The sequence below is a fragment of the Trichosurus vulpecula genome, chromosome 1, assembly GCF_011100635.1.
Source record: "Trichosurus vulpecula isolate mTriVul1 chromosome 1, mTriVul1.pri, whole genome shotgun sequence".
NCBI classification, from domain to species: Eukaryota; Metazoa; Chordata; class Mammalia; order Diprotodontia; family Phalangeridae; genus Trichosurus; species Trichosurus vulpecula.
Window position 1 is genome coordinate 347505676 of NC_050573.1, and position 14824 is coordinate 347520499.

The following is a 14824-nucleotide window of genomic DNA, read 5'->3' on the forward strand; positions in this document are numbered from 1 at the left end:
TGATATCACTCTAATTTTAAAAGGTCTTATATATAAAAATATCAGTTACTGAAAATGATAAAAAAGTGATCAATAGGGTTTCGGCGAGTGGAAAAATGGGCTTCTGGTGGCTTTGATGAATGGGCCAGTATTATAGTGTTTAATAAAAATTTTCCTTCTGGCATTTATGATTAAAATAAATATAGACAGATAAAAATCACCTTACCCTACACAATCATCTGCATGCCCAGTTTTATAGAAACGTTGAGCACCAAGTTCCTGAAGTCGTTTATCAACCATTTTTCCACCATTACAGAAGTAGGTATATTCTGAATCACCCAGACCTAAAGAACCAGAATAAATAATTAGTATGCCATGTGAAAGATTTAAGGAGCCACCCTCTAAATTTTAGTGAATTTCTACCAAATATTTAAATATAAATTAATACATATGCTATCCAATTACTCTCAAAACTAAGAAAGGAAATATTCTATCAAACTCGTTTAATGAGTTGAATATAGTCTTTTATCTAAACAAGAGAAAAACAAAGCAGCAATTTCACTAATAAAAATTGATGCAAAACTTTAAAACAAAATATCATCAAAAAAACATAACATATCCAAAGATTTATTCAGACACTAAGGTGGATTTATTCTACAGATGCAAGAATGGTTCAACATTATTAAAATAATGGATGCAGGAAAAAGCCTTTGACAAAATAAACTATTTATACTAAAAAAGCTACAAAGCACAAGTATAGAAAGTCCATTTTTAATATTATAAAAACTACATAGCTAAAACCAAAAGCTAGCACCACTTGCAGTAAGGAAACACTAAACACCTTCTCAGTAAGGACAAGGATGACCTCTTTCCCCACTGTAATTTGATACAGTTCCAGAAATGCAAGTAATGTGCAAGAAAAAGAAATTAAAGTCAAATATAGGCAAAAAAGTTTTGCTGAAGAAAGGATGGTTTAAGCTACTACATAACTTCAGCAATGAGACACAAAATAAATCCACCAAAGTCATCAGCATTTCCACACTGCGGCAACAAAACAGTGAAGGAAATAATAGAAAAGGAAGTTCCATTTGAAAGAACTAAAAAATGCATAATATCAACTAGGCATTAGTCTATCATAGCACACTCAGGACTCAGGTAAATACAATTATAAAACACCTTTTAAAAATGTCTTCTATAATTAGAAGGAGATTAAGTGCTCATGTCTCACCAATATTATAAAAATGACAATACTACCTAAATTAATTTACAGATTTAGCGCTATGCCAGAGGTAGAGAACCTATGGCCTTCTAGGTCGTTGGGTACAGCCTTCTGTGAGTCCAAGTTTTACAGAACAAATCTTTTTATTAAGGGGATTTGTTCTGTGAAGTTTGGATTCAGTAAAAGGGCCACACTTGAGGACCTAGAGGGCCACATGTGGCCTCGAGGCTCCATGTCCCCCACCCCTGTGTTACACCAATCCAACTACTAATGAAGTCCTTTATAGGACTCCATGTAGAGGAACAAAAGGTCTAGAATTTCTAGGAAAATAATTTAAAACATAAAAATGAAGGGGAAAATAGTACTCCCAGACTTTAAATTATGCTGGAAAGATATAATAACCATCCAAACTATTACCAGTTAAAAACAAACAAGTTGATCAATGGAACAGACTAGAAGAATTTAGAAATAAATGAATTCAACAACTATTCAATAAACCCAAGAATATAAATCACACAGGGGAAAAACTCCCTATTAGACAGCAAGCTCAACATGGTTATGTGATCTGAATCTTAAAAGGGGTACCATAAAGCAGTTAGAAGAGAGTTCAGATTCCTTTCACAGATAAGGCTCAGGAGAGTTTTTAATCAAACAACAGATTAATGGTAACCACAAAAAGTAAAACAGACAATTTCAATGACATGAAACTAAAAAGCTTCTGCATGAACAAAAAAACAAGTGATGCCCCGCTGAGAAGGGCAAGTGACTTAAAGTGCAACAATTAAAAAAAAAAGTGTCAACAAATGACCAAAGAGTCAAAGAGATTATGCAATTGCTGTTAACTCTAAAAATACCAAAGAGCTCATACAGGTTATCACAACCAGTTAACTCTGAAATAATAAAATAAAACCAAAGAGCTAACGGTGGTCATAACCAAAAAGCTTTCTTTATGCCACTGGAGGAGGGAAACTTAGACTGAGGACCCACTTTAGTGCGGGCAGATCTCAATATACATACCAATGGCCATTGTAATGAGCTGTAGCCCTGACAATGAGGGGTAACAGCAACAATGAGACAAGTTTGATTCACAGCAAGGCTGCATGAAGAACATGGGTACTACAGGTGCTTGTTCCAGCTCAGAGAACACCTGGTGCTGGTGTGAAACAATTCGGGGATTCTGCTGTGTTCATCCAGAGGGTAAGTGGAAAGGATTGTTGTTTTGCCAAGCTCAGGGAAAAGCTTGCTGGCTGGGCCTTAGCTCTGGAAAACAGGGTGTCTCCTAATAGAATAATAGAAGAGTAAAAAGAGAAGGGTGTTCTTGGCATGGGGGTCCTGACAAATTTATGTGAATTAAATTCAAGTTTCCAATTATTCACTAGGTGGAAGTGAGGAGGAAGTACATTCTATACAAGTGCATTCCAAACTTACGCAAAGACAAGAGGATGGGAGACAGGATGGCCTATGTGGGGAACAGCCAGGCTGTTCTATGCCATTCTGTCTCTTAACTGAAATGGAGAATGATGTGAAAGAGGGTTCAATAAGACTGGAAATGTAGATGGGAGCCAGACCCTGAAGGGTTTTAAACACCAGGGCCACTGGAGATTTTTGAGTAGGGAGGGGAGTAGAATGATCTGAGCTATGAATCTGACAGATGTATGATCAATGAGTCAGAAAAGAGAAGTATTGGAAGCAGGGAAGCTATTTAATAGTCCATCCAAGAGGGAGGGTAGAGACCGTGTAAATGGAGAAAAAAGCCAAATGTGAGAGAAGTTGTGGAGATAGAATCTACAACTTCTTGTACAGACTTTGCAACTTATTGGATGTGAGACTGAAGGAATAGTCAAAGATCAATGTAGGGCTGCAAAACTGGGTGACCAGCAGGACGGAAGCACTCCTAAGAGAAATGGGGAAATTTGGTATGTTGATTTTGAGATACCTAGGGAACATTCATTCAAGGGTTCTTAACTTTTCTTGCATCATGGAACTCTTTGGCAGTCCTGTGAAGCCTACAGACCTCTCCTCAGATTAATGTTTTTAAATGGATAAAAGAAGATTACAAACAAAACCAACCATATTGAAAATTGATCAAAATTTTAATAAAATAAATTCATGGATACCAGGTTAAGAATCCCTGACTACTAGGCATTTAGACAATGTGGGAATAGAGTTGACAAAAGAGATTAAGATCGGATAACATACACCACAAGTCATCTGTACAGAGATGATGACTGAACATGGGGTTAATTAGATTATCAAAGAATTAGAGATACGATGCCCAAAGACAAAGTCTTTGGGACAGTTAGTGGATAGGAGACATGATGATCCAGCAAGGGAGACTGAGAAAAGACTTGAAAAGAGCTTTTATTTAATTTAATAAGGTGTTAATACAGCTTAATAAAATGAGAGATCTTATTAAGCTTAAATTCACATGGGCACCACCCTTTTGGAAAACAACTGATCAAAGGGGAACTTATGACCTTATCTTCTTCCAGTCTAGCAAACAGAGAAAGAATAACACACCAGGAACTCCCATTTCTCTTTACATCTTCTTCTGGCATAGCTCAGGGAGTACATTTGTGGTAGGCTAAGTTCTGAGTGGCAAAGGCAAAATCCTATTAAAATTTATAGCATGTTAGTTCTTTGTCTCTTGATTCAGTTTGCATTAATTTATTTGGCTTTTTAAATTGATTTCATAAGTAATGTCATTTGCGTGTTAAGTTGGCTTTAGCTCTAGAGTGATTCCTTTAGTTATTTTCCATAAAATCCTAGTCATTTTAAAACTTACCATTACCATTATAATTAGGAACTTGAGGGAAAGACAAATTTTATTTTGTTCATTATAATTTGCCTAAATCCGTTTACTCTTCTCCAGATTTGCTCCACAAGATAAAATTCTAGCTAAGTTCTAAATTAAAAATTCGAAATCTTTAGTGAGAACTTCAAACAGAGCTTCTGTCATTTTTGAAAAGCATTAAGTCATGCTTGAGAATGTGTTAAGCACCAACCAAATCAAACTTTATAATTATGTTACCTTTCTTGGGGTTTATGAGCTAAAACAGCTACTTCTGCCCAGTAATTCCTTTGTATTATCACTTTACTGACTCACCTGAAAGTATGCATAACTGATGTATATACAGGCTCCAGTGAGCTGGTTATGAGCATTTGGGAAGACACAGCTCAATCACTTTCTTTTCTTAGATACTCCTCTCTACTTAACTAGGCCTGTGTAATTGACTGAAAAATATGTCTCCTGAGACTGAGTTAGGCCCCCTTACTGAAGGGTTTCTCTTGACCATTAGCTTGCACATTGCAGAGAAGAGCATCTGACTGAACACGGCTCAATTCCATAAATAAAGGAATTATTTTAGAATAGGGGGCTTTTCCCACAAGAATCACACTTGTGTGTTTTTCTCCAATCCCCCAACTGTCAAGAAGGTAAGAATAATTTAATTTAAACCTTAACTAAGGGTCCAATATGTGCAAATCATTGGTTTCTGGATGTCTAAGTCTGTGACTAAATATAAAAATATTAATGAACTATATAGCACTGCTATCTCCCTTTAAGGAACTTTTTTATTTATGAAAAATGGTTTGGTAATCATTAACATGAAAACACAAGTTCCATATTAAAATTTCATACTAAATATTTCACTTAGAAAGCACTTTTAAACCAATATACCCCTCAATTGTTGCTCCAAGTGTAAATAAGAAAAAAACTAATTTAGAGTAGAAAAATATATTTTCTTCAGTTTCTGTGTTCAACCTTTTCAAAATACAGAATTATAGCCTTTGCTTTTACACTCGACTTGAAATTAGTGTTAGTACAATGAATCAAAAGAAAATTATCTTCTATTACCCAGTAATCCATAACGCAGATGTGAGAAGAAATCAGGTGGCAGAGTTTTGTCTCTAATTTTCTTAACAAACTTGATGGCTGTATCTGGTGGATCTCCGGTGCCAGTGGTAGAAATAACGATAACAAGCGGATCTGTTTCTGTTTTTAAATCATACTAAAAACACAAAGATATACCTTTAGTAAAGTTTGGCATGTTTACACTTTTATGACTATCCGCCTAAAGAATTTGCTTTAGCAGTTTTCCTCGGCTTCGTCACACTTTTTGTTTCATATACTCAAAGGTACTAGTCATAGCTTCTGTTTCTACAAATCGATAATGCATGGGATGATGCTCAATACAGCTGTTAAGTAAGAGCACCCAATAACAGGTCCTTATGAGGTTAAAAGACTTTCTCTTACCTATCGTCTTATATTTCAGGAATGTTTCTATATCACAAGGCTGAAACACTCAAATAATATTTTCAAGTGTGTTTCTCTGATAGCACAACCTTTTTATTTTAAGGTAGAATTTAAGTTAAGAGTAGATCTACTAAAGATACAAAAAGTCAAAGGAGGCTAGAAGAGTTTAGAACATACTTCTGGTCAGACCATAATAATCACAATCTTCTACTTAATTACACTTGCTCAAATACCCAAGTCAGAAAATATTAATATTACATTTATTTCCATTTCTCATTTATGTATATTTTTTTTCACTAACAGTGGCACATAAAACTTTCTACAGGAATTATATGACTATAGCCATGAGAACAGCAGGTGATTCAATTACACAAACATTTAGGAAGCACTTACTACTACGTGCAAAGCAGTGTGCTAGTCAGGAGACACAAAAGTACAAAAGATGCGGGTCCTTGCCTTCATGCAGCTTACAATGTAGTTGGGGAGATATGACACAAACAATACAAACCAGAATATGAAGATGCAAAGAAAGAAAGATCATTTCTGAATGGAAGGATTAGGCAACAGAAAGTCTGATAGCAAAGTGAATTGTAAGACAGACAAGAGAAAAACTCTCAAGATAAGAAGACAAGATTATGGTGTGGGAGGGAATGAGGAAAGGCGAGTCACCTGTTGAAACACTGCAATAGCCCTTGAAAGCACAGGGCCTCTCTCTCTACTGTGTAGTGGGTTCAGGGGACTTCAATCCAGTGCCAGTCAAGGCACATGTTCGTTGTCCTTTGTGCTCAATGTGGAACAAAATGACATCACTATGTTGGGATCATTGTACAGTGTGTCTGACTGTGGTTGATCAAACCAGTAGGAGCTCAGAAGGCTCCACCACAGGTTGGGCACAAATAGTCCATGTAAACATTTTGGAAGATGTCTCTGTGCACCTCATGTTTCTTTTGACATACTGTATTCTGCTTTGCTCATAGAGCACAGTAGTACCTTCCTTGATAAGGGTACACCATGTGGATGGTTCTATGCCACTGTTTCCCATATCTTACAACTGATATTAAAGTTCTTCAGAGAGACCTTGAGAGCATCCTTGTATTGCTTCTTCTGACCTCCACTTCTGACAAGAGCTTGCCTCGTGTGAGCTCTCTGCAAAACAGTCTTTCAGGAAAATGGACATTTGGCATTCAGACAACACGGCCAGCCCATAGGAATTGTGCTCTTTATGGTAGAGTCTGAATGTTTAGCAGTTCAGCTCAAAAAGGACCTCAGGGTTCAATGTGGTATCTTGCCAAGTGATCTTCAGAATCTTCTTAAAATAATTCAAATGGATGCAATTCAGTTTTCTGGCATGGTGCTGGCAGACTGTCCAGGTTTCACAGGCATATAACAATGAGGTCAGCACAATGGCTCTGTAGACCTTCAGTTTGGTAGGCAGTAAAATACCTCTTCCCTCCCACACTTTCTTTCAGAGCCTCCCAAGTGCTAAGTTAGCTCTGGAAATGCATGCATCAACCTCAACATTTACGTGTACATCCCTGGAAAGAATACTGCCAAGGCAAGTGAACTTATCCACAGCATTCCAAATTTCTCCATCTGCTATAACCGATGGTTCCATGTATGGATGGGGCGGTGCTAGCTACCGGAGAACCTCTGTTTTCTTGGTATTAACTGTCAGGGCAAATTAGCACAATCGGCAAAAAATCAATCTATACGGCACTGCATCTGAGCCTCAGGCACTGCACTGAGTGCACAATCATCTGCAAACAAGAAGCTGTGTACTAACTCTCCCTCCACTTTGGTCTTGATCTTCAGCCATTTCAAGCTAAACAATTTACCATTATTGCAGTAACTGACCTTTATGCTATTTTTGTCCTCACTGAAGGTTTCTGACAACGCTGCTGAAATCATCATGCTGAAAAGCATGGGAGCAAGCACATAGTTCTGCTTCACTCTCTAGGTGACTAGAGAAAGCACAAAAGCATTGTCCATTATCCAGAACCCATGCAAGCATGCTATCAAGAAACTGGTGAATGATACTGATGAACTTCTCTAGGAAACCAAATTTTACCAAGATCTTCTACAAGCCCTCACAACTGATAGTATCAAAGGCCTTGGTCAGATTGACCAATGCTGTGCACAAACCTCTATTCTTCTTCCCCTGGAGTTGTTGGGCATCAAACACCACATTGAGCACTCCTCAACCTTTCTGAAGCTGCACTGGCTCTTGGGTAAATGACCATCTTCCAGGTGAAGCATCAGCCAATCAAGGACTCTGGCAACAATCTTGCCAGCAATGACTAGGAGAGAGAGACTCCCTTGTGATTGCCAGGACAACCTATTTCCTTTTCCTTTATAGGGATGAACCACGGAGGCATCCTTGACCTCCTAGGAGATAACCTCTTGCCATATAACCCAAAAGATTTCAGTCAGTTTTTGTATGAGCAGTGGACCCCCTCTGCCTTATCTCTGTTGAGATGGAATCAACACCAGGCACTTTGCCACAGGAGAAGAGCCTAATGGCATTCTAAATCTCTTCTTCAGTTGGAATTTCAGCTAGGAAGGCACTGACTTCAACCTAAAGTATACAGTCAACAGCTTCAGCATTGGTTGATGATGGTCTATTGAGAACAGCACAGAAGTGTTCAGCCCATCTCTCCAGGATCATGTCCTTATCATTGATCAGTGTGGCTTCATCAGCACTAAATAGTTGAGATGCATCATTAGTCTTTGGTCTGTAAATAGCCTTCAGGGCATCACAGAAGCACTTTGGACTGTTACTATCAGTGTAAAATTAATTTCATCTGCTTCCTTACTGAGCCAAGAATTCTACATCTCTCTAAGCTTCGTTTGTACTTTGCTTTGATCAAGTTAAATGCTTTTTTCTTAGAGATAAACTATCTTGCTAGTAAACCCTAGGGAGTTTTCACTTTTTCATTCAGAAGTGTCTGAATTTCCCCATCATTTTCATCAAAACAATCTCAATGTTTTCGAGTGTTCTGATATGTAAATGTGGTGCTGTACATCAAATCTCTGAAAACTGTCCACAGAGTTACTGGTTGAAACATTGCAAGAGCCCTTGAAAGCACTGGGCATAAGTACTACGTAGTGGGTTTGTGGGACTTCCATCCAGTGCCACTGATGGTATAAGACAAAAGACAAGGAAGACTGCAAGTTATTTTTGAAAGATTTACATTAAAAGGGAGCAAAAGATAAAAATTAAAAGTTCCGGTTATTAAGGAAACTTGGCTATTCCGAAGAACTTATTGTCTAAGAGTTCTGATAGACATTTTATAGGAAAATTTTGGCTATCTAAAAGGTTTTAGGTAATGACTACTTCTGTGTTGGATTAACGTTAACTGTTACACAATGGGATAAAGTTCTTAATAGTTAATACCTATACTATGAACATGAAAATTTAAAAAAGCTCAAAATCCAGCAATTACTTGTTTTTATAAAAGCAGAATCCATTAAGTTTTTCCCTTTTAAAAATTGTTAGGAAGTTATACATTACAAAAGGCACAATCCATTGTCTCTAGTTATCTCAAACTGCTATAAAGAATTTCCCTTCCCCCTTCCAAGTCCATTTATTGCTTTTGAAACACATAAATTTGAATATTAAAAAAATTAAATTATTAAAAAAGTTTTTTGAAAAGTAATAAAAGTAAGATTTCTCTATCTCAACTTGCTAAAGGGTTTGTTTTTTACTACCATGTACTAGGAAGTTAATGATCTTCCATTTACGTGAAAAACAGCTTAATGAGCATTTTATACACACACATACACACACACACATATATACACAGCTAGCTTTTTTTCTGTTGTTTTGTTTTTCTTAACAAAGTATATGGATGCCTGCAACAATATTCTAAAACTTATTGGGAATGTAGCCTTCTAAAATATCAGTTTATTATACATTTAATGTTGCTTCCCATGGTCTTCAAAGGTAAGGATACAGGCAGTATATTGATAAACAAAATATCCTGGGAAGTAGGACACTTGGGTTCTTCCACACTTGTATATTTATTCTCCAATGCAACAAAGTTACTTGGTGATCTCTTACCTTGTCAGATTCACTCAAACAGTGAAGATCTGCAAAAAATCCATGCGTGCCAGCTTTCTCACTTATTTCCTCTGCTATGGCTTTCGCCTGTCCACGCTGTGTAGCATAAAGCAACAGAAACCTCCTCATTGTTTCATGGCACAAGTTAACATGTCAATTGTACTGCAGAAAGGAAAAACAAGCAGATTCATTTTTTTTTAACAAACCAACAGCAAATGACAAACTACTTAAAGTCTGTGTTTGTCAAGCAGTACAAAAACATTGATGTACAATACAAAAAAAATTAAGTTCAAATGGTTTATATTTGCATTCATTTTTAAGAATCATAGAATTTTAGGGTTAGAAGAGATTTTAGCGATCATCCTGTTCGATATTTCATTTTATACATGAAAAAAAAAAGAGGCCAAGAGGCTAAAGTTACTTTTCCAGCACCACAGAAGGGACAAAGAGGACCCAGTTTTGTTTTTTTGGTTTTTTTTTTACCCCAGATCCATCCCAAGATGCATACTAGGCTTGGAATCAGGAAGACTCATTTTCATTAGCTTATATCTGGTCTCAGACACTTACTGTGTGACCCTGGGCTTAACCCTGTTTGCCTCAGTTCCTAATTTGTGTGGCAGGTGAAAGATGAAATGAGTAGGAAACAAAGGTTCAGCCTTCCAATAGTATCGATTTATTAAGCAATGAATGGCAATTACCCAACAAACCAAGACCAGATCTCCTGAGCTTGGGGCTGGACCCAGAATATAGGAGAGACTTTTATGCACTAAAAACAATTAATCAAATAAAACCAATTAGTTAAAAGAAAACAATTAACCAGGATATTGAACATTAGATAATCTGATTTCTAACTGGGGGCAAGATTAGGGACTTTTCCAAGGTGTGAAGGGGAAGAGTGAACAGAAAAAGAGATGTCTCACTCCTCCCAGGCATCTGTAAGCAATCAAAGGAACATGGAAACAATAACTGATTCATGAGAAGTTTTCAGATAAGGCATCTTACATGTGGCTTGAGATACATAATTATGAGAAAACTCCTCACGTCAATCTTTGGATCTGTGGGGGATACAAGACTGTGAAAGCTTCCCGATGAATAAATCAGACAAGATAATACTCAAATATTACAAATTTAGTTAGGATGTAGACCTCACTAGGCCTAAGTTTCGTTTTCCTGTGAATCATATGAATTCGGGGAAATCAGGTGGTCTCCCCCTCTCCCCCTCCCTTAGCCTACTCGCATGCCGTCATCTTAACATTAAGATTTCCCTATAAGGTAATTCTGTAGCCTTTGTGTTAGTATTGGGTAAACTTATTCTGGGATAGATTGTGAGGCCACCTGTCCCAGCAAATAGGCACAGGGGTCCAGCCTTTAGGGGTGGGATTTCTTAGAATTGTTTGTACAAGGTTATATATCCCCTTGCCTGCCCCCTCCCCCTTGCCTCTCTGCACTACCATCCCGCCCTGGTAGTGGGAGATGCCCAATTCTCGCGAGACTTGATCAAATAAAGCTTCTGTTTTGTTTCCACCTTGAGAAAACCGAGACACCTCTGCTTTTTTATTTTGGGCCTGTGGTTTTGTCCCACACAGATCTGACTGAGTTTCTGGTCAGCTTAACCTAGGTCTTTAGTTAAGGGTCTCTAAGCAACAGGTAGAGGTGGTCAAGTTGCCCAGTCAAGCAGGACTAGATTCAAACAATGCATTAAGGGCCTCTCACCTTCCTCACCACCCCACCCCCACTCCCATTAACTGAATAAAGTTTTCTCACAAGACAGGAATTGAACTAAACCCGTAACTGAACCAAAAGGAAACTGAGATAGTTCCAGAATAAAGTCACAAGATGGAGTCAGTGTGTTATTAAGTCACGAGATGGAGTCAGTGTGTTATTCACATAATTAACTACTTGCTGTCCTAATCCCCTCAATTTCCTCATTTGTAAAATGCGTTGGAGAAGGATATGGCAAACCATTCCAGTAGCCTTGCCAAGAAAACTCCAAATGGGGTCAGGAAGAGTTGCGCCAGACTGAAAAGACTGAACAACAACATACAAACATAAAACTAAAGATGAGTTAAAACTGCTTTTGCAGTGATCTAGTTTCCGAATACCATTTTTTTTTATGGAAAAGTCAGTTAACATTTATTAAGTGCCTACTATGGACCAGGCACTGTGGTTACAAAGGGCACAAAGAGAGGCAAAAGACAAGTCTCTGCTCTCAAAGAAACCACAACCTAACAGAGGAGCCAACATACAAAAAACATGTGGACAGACTAAATTGGAGATAATCAATAGAGGGAAGGAATTAAGGGGGGAATCAGAGAAGACTTTCTGAAAAGGTGGGATTTTAGCTCTGTCTTGAAAGAAGCCAGGAAAGGCAGGAGGCAGAGATGAGGAGGGAGATCAGTGCACGTATGGGAGACGACTAGCAAAAATTTCAGGAGTCAGCAGACAAGTGTCTTGTGGAAGGAAAAGCAAGAAAGCCACTGTCACTTGATCAAGTACTTCAGAAAACTGAATAGGGGGAGTGAGGGGAGGGCGGGTAATGAAGGATACCGAATGCCTAAAGATTTCAAATTTGATCATGAAGGTGGGGAAGCCATTTATGGATGACATGGTTAGATTTGTGATTTAGGAAGATAACTTTGACAGCTAAGTGGAAGATGGTCTAGAGTGGAGACAGGTTTGTGGTAAGGAGACCAACGAGTAGGTCATGTCAATAGTTCAAGTGTGAGATGATATGGGCCTTTACCAGGGTAATGTCCTTGTCAGAAGAGAAAAGGCTGGTAAAATCAACAGGCTTGGCAACACATCTGATTATCCACAAAATGTTAAAAGATCTAGAGACAGGTAGATCTCAAGTAACATGCTAGATAGGTCCTCCATGAAGAGTTTATGCAAGAACATGGGCAAGATCATCCCAGGATGAGATTTTGACTAATTATTTTTTGCTAATGATGGTAAGTTCAGTTGTTTCATCAAATGCAAGTGCTATCAGCATCCCTTAAATTTCATTGCCCTGGGACCAATTCCTGATGTTTTGTCTTTGTTATAGATATAGCTCCTCATTGATAGTGATGAGAAAAAAAACACACACACAAATTATTATACACTAATGGTGTTCTGCATTACCACCACAGTCTATTAAGTGATCTAGTCAGTCAACAAATATTTATTAAGTGCATATTACGTATTACATACTATGGTAAGCTCTGAATATACAAAGAAAGGAGAAAAAAAACCTCCTGGACGTCAAGAAAAATACATTGGATATTTGAGAAAAAGTGAGGAACTGAGAATTACACCCAGTTTGTGAGCCTGGGTAACTGGGAGGATGGTGTACCCATAACAGCAATAGAGAAGTTAGGAAGAGGAGAAAGTTGAGAGTTGGGGGAGGGGGTGGAGGGAGAGGGGTGAGGCAGAAGATGATTTCAGTTTTAGACACATTGAGTTTTAAGATGTCTAAGGGATATTCAGTTTGAGATGTTTTAACAGACAAGTAGAAATGTGGAGGTCAAGAGAAGGAAAGATAATAGATCTGAGAACCATGTGGATAGAAATGACAATTTAACCTGTGGGAGCTAACAAGACCACCAAGCAAAATAGTATATAGAGCAGAGGCCCAGGATAGAAGATCATGGGACACTCAGAGCAGGCATGACTCAAATGAAGATCCAGCATAAGAGACTGAGAGGGAGTGGTCACTGGTTGGAGAACAAGGACAGAATGGTGTTAGGATAACTGGAAAACCTAAAGAGAATATCCAGAAGGAAAGGTGACTGACAGCATCAGAGTCTTTAGAGGGTTCATGAAGGACTGGATTGATTGTTGCTGTTCAGCAGTGTCCAACTCCTCATGACCCTGTGGACCATATCATGTTAATGCTGTCCATGGAGTTTTCTTGGCAAAGATAGTGGAGTGGTTTGTCATTTCCTTCTCCAGTGGATTAAGGCGCACAGAGGTTAAGTGACTTGCCTAAGGTCACACCAGTAAAAAGATTACAACTCACTGAAGGCTCAGATGATGGTAAACTTTTTTTTTTAAGCAACAAAGTATATTTAAGGTATGTACATTTTTTTAGACATAAAAATTCTGTACATTTGATAGACTACAGTATAGTATAAACATAACTTTTATATGCACTGGAGAACCAAAAAATTTGTGACTCACCTTACTACGTTATTTGCTTTATCGCAGTGATCTGAAACCAAACCTGATCATCTGCTATGCCTATATTTATAGAGTGTATGTGTAACCTACATATCTCTAGAGATACATCTCTACATCTTCTTGTTGTTCAGTGGTGTCCAACTCTTCTTAACCCCATTTGAGGTTTTCTTGGCAAAGATACTGGAATGGTTTGCCAAATATTTCCTTCTCCAGCTCATTTTACAGATGAGGAAACTTAAGTCTTCCTGACTCCAGGTCCGGTGATCTATCCACTTCACCAACTGTTACCTGCCCTATCTTCATATCTACATTCATCCATCTAAAGAAGGCTTTCACTTACGGGCTTGGATTCAAATCCTAACCTGCTGCTTGGTCACATTTAGGGCCTCAGTCAGCAACAAGTCCTCATTTACAAAAAGGTCTCATTGATTTCTATCGTATCTTGTAGCATTAAATGTTAAGAACTGTCATTTCCTCCCCCACACTTCCTGGGCAGGGATTACAGTAGGTGGAGAGGTGGTGCCAGACTGGAGTGAGAACAGAACAAGAGAAAAAAATAGCGAACGAAAGAACTAAAAATGAGGAGGATAGAATAATTTGAGTTAAAAACACAAAGGCAGAAAGGTCAAAGTTCAGGGGCGGGCACAGCAGGGGCCACATTCAAAACAGTGCGGAAAACAGAGGGGGGGGGGGGCGCGCGGGGCTAGCGGAACAAGAGACAACTCGGAAAAACTACGTTTCCCATAAAGCCAAGGGAACGCCACTTTGTCCCACAATGCCTCTGGGTTGCCCATTTACAAAAGGGCTCCCGGGGCGGCAATGCCCACTTTCCCGGCTGGCACTGAGTCCTACCTTCTTCAGCACCTCCCGAGGCCCCAGGGCTCGCCAGCCCAGCCTCCTGACCTACCGCAGCCCTATCCAGGCCCTTCGCGTCCGCGGTAGTCGCAGCTCCGTCCTCAGGGCTGGGCACCCGGCCAGCAATAGGAGTACGGCACGTGTCTGCTTAACTACCGGGAGGTGGCGAGCAATACCGCTTTATATAGTGAGTCTAACTCGCTCTTGAGCCCTCGGCTTACCGCTCTGACCCTCCTCTCTCTCCCACTCTACGTCACCAGGAAACACTGACGCGGCGTCCCGGGACGCTGTCCTC

General features: G+C 38.9%; 1 protein-coding gene across 5 annotated transcripts in view; it reads right to left on the minus strand.

Moving 5' to 3' along the window:
• Positions 1-14824, minus strand: part of MTRR (5-methyltetrahydrofolate-homocysteine methyltransferase reductase) — a 48809-nt gene that overhangs the window by 33576 nt on the left and 409 nt on the right. For 3 of the 5 annotated variants that reach the window (XM_036760185.1, XM_036760157.1, XM_036760174.1), the window contains exons 2-4: positions 9514-9675; positions 5055-5208; positions 206-323 (exon numbers count right to left, since the gene is read on the minus strand). In XM_036760185.1, the coding sequence (XP_036616080.1) occupies positions 206-323; positions 5055-5208; positions 9514-9642 (401 nt within the window). In that variant the 5' untranslated portion in view covers positions 9643-9675. Of the gene's footprint in view, positions 1-205; positions 324-5054; positions 5209-9513; positions 9676-13674; positions 13786-14581; positions 14800-14824 lie in introns of those variants that run through there. The other 2 variants (XM_036760180.1, XM_036760165.1) reach the window with 2 other exon arrangements.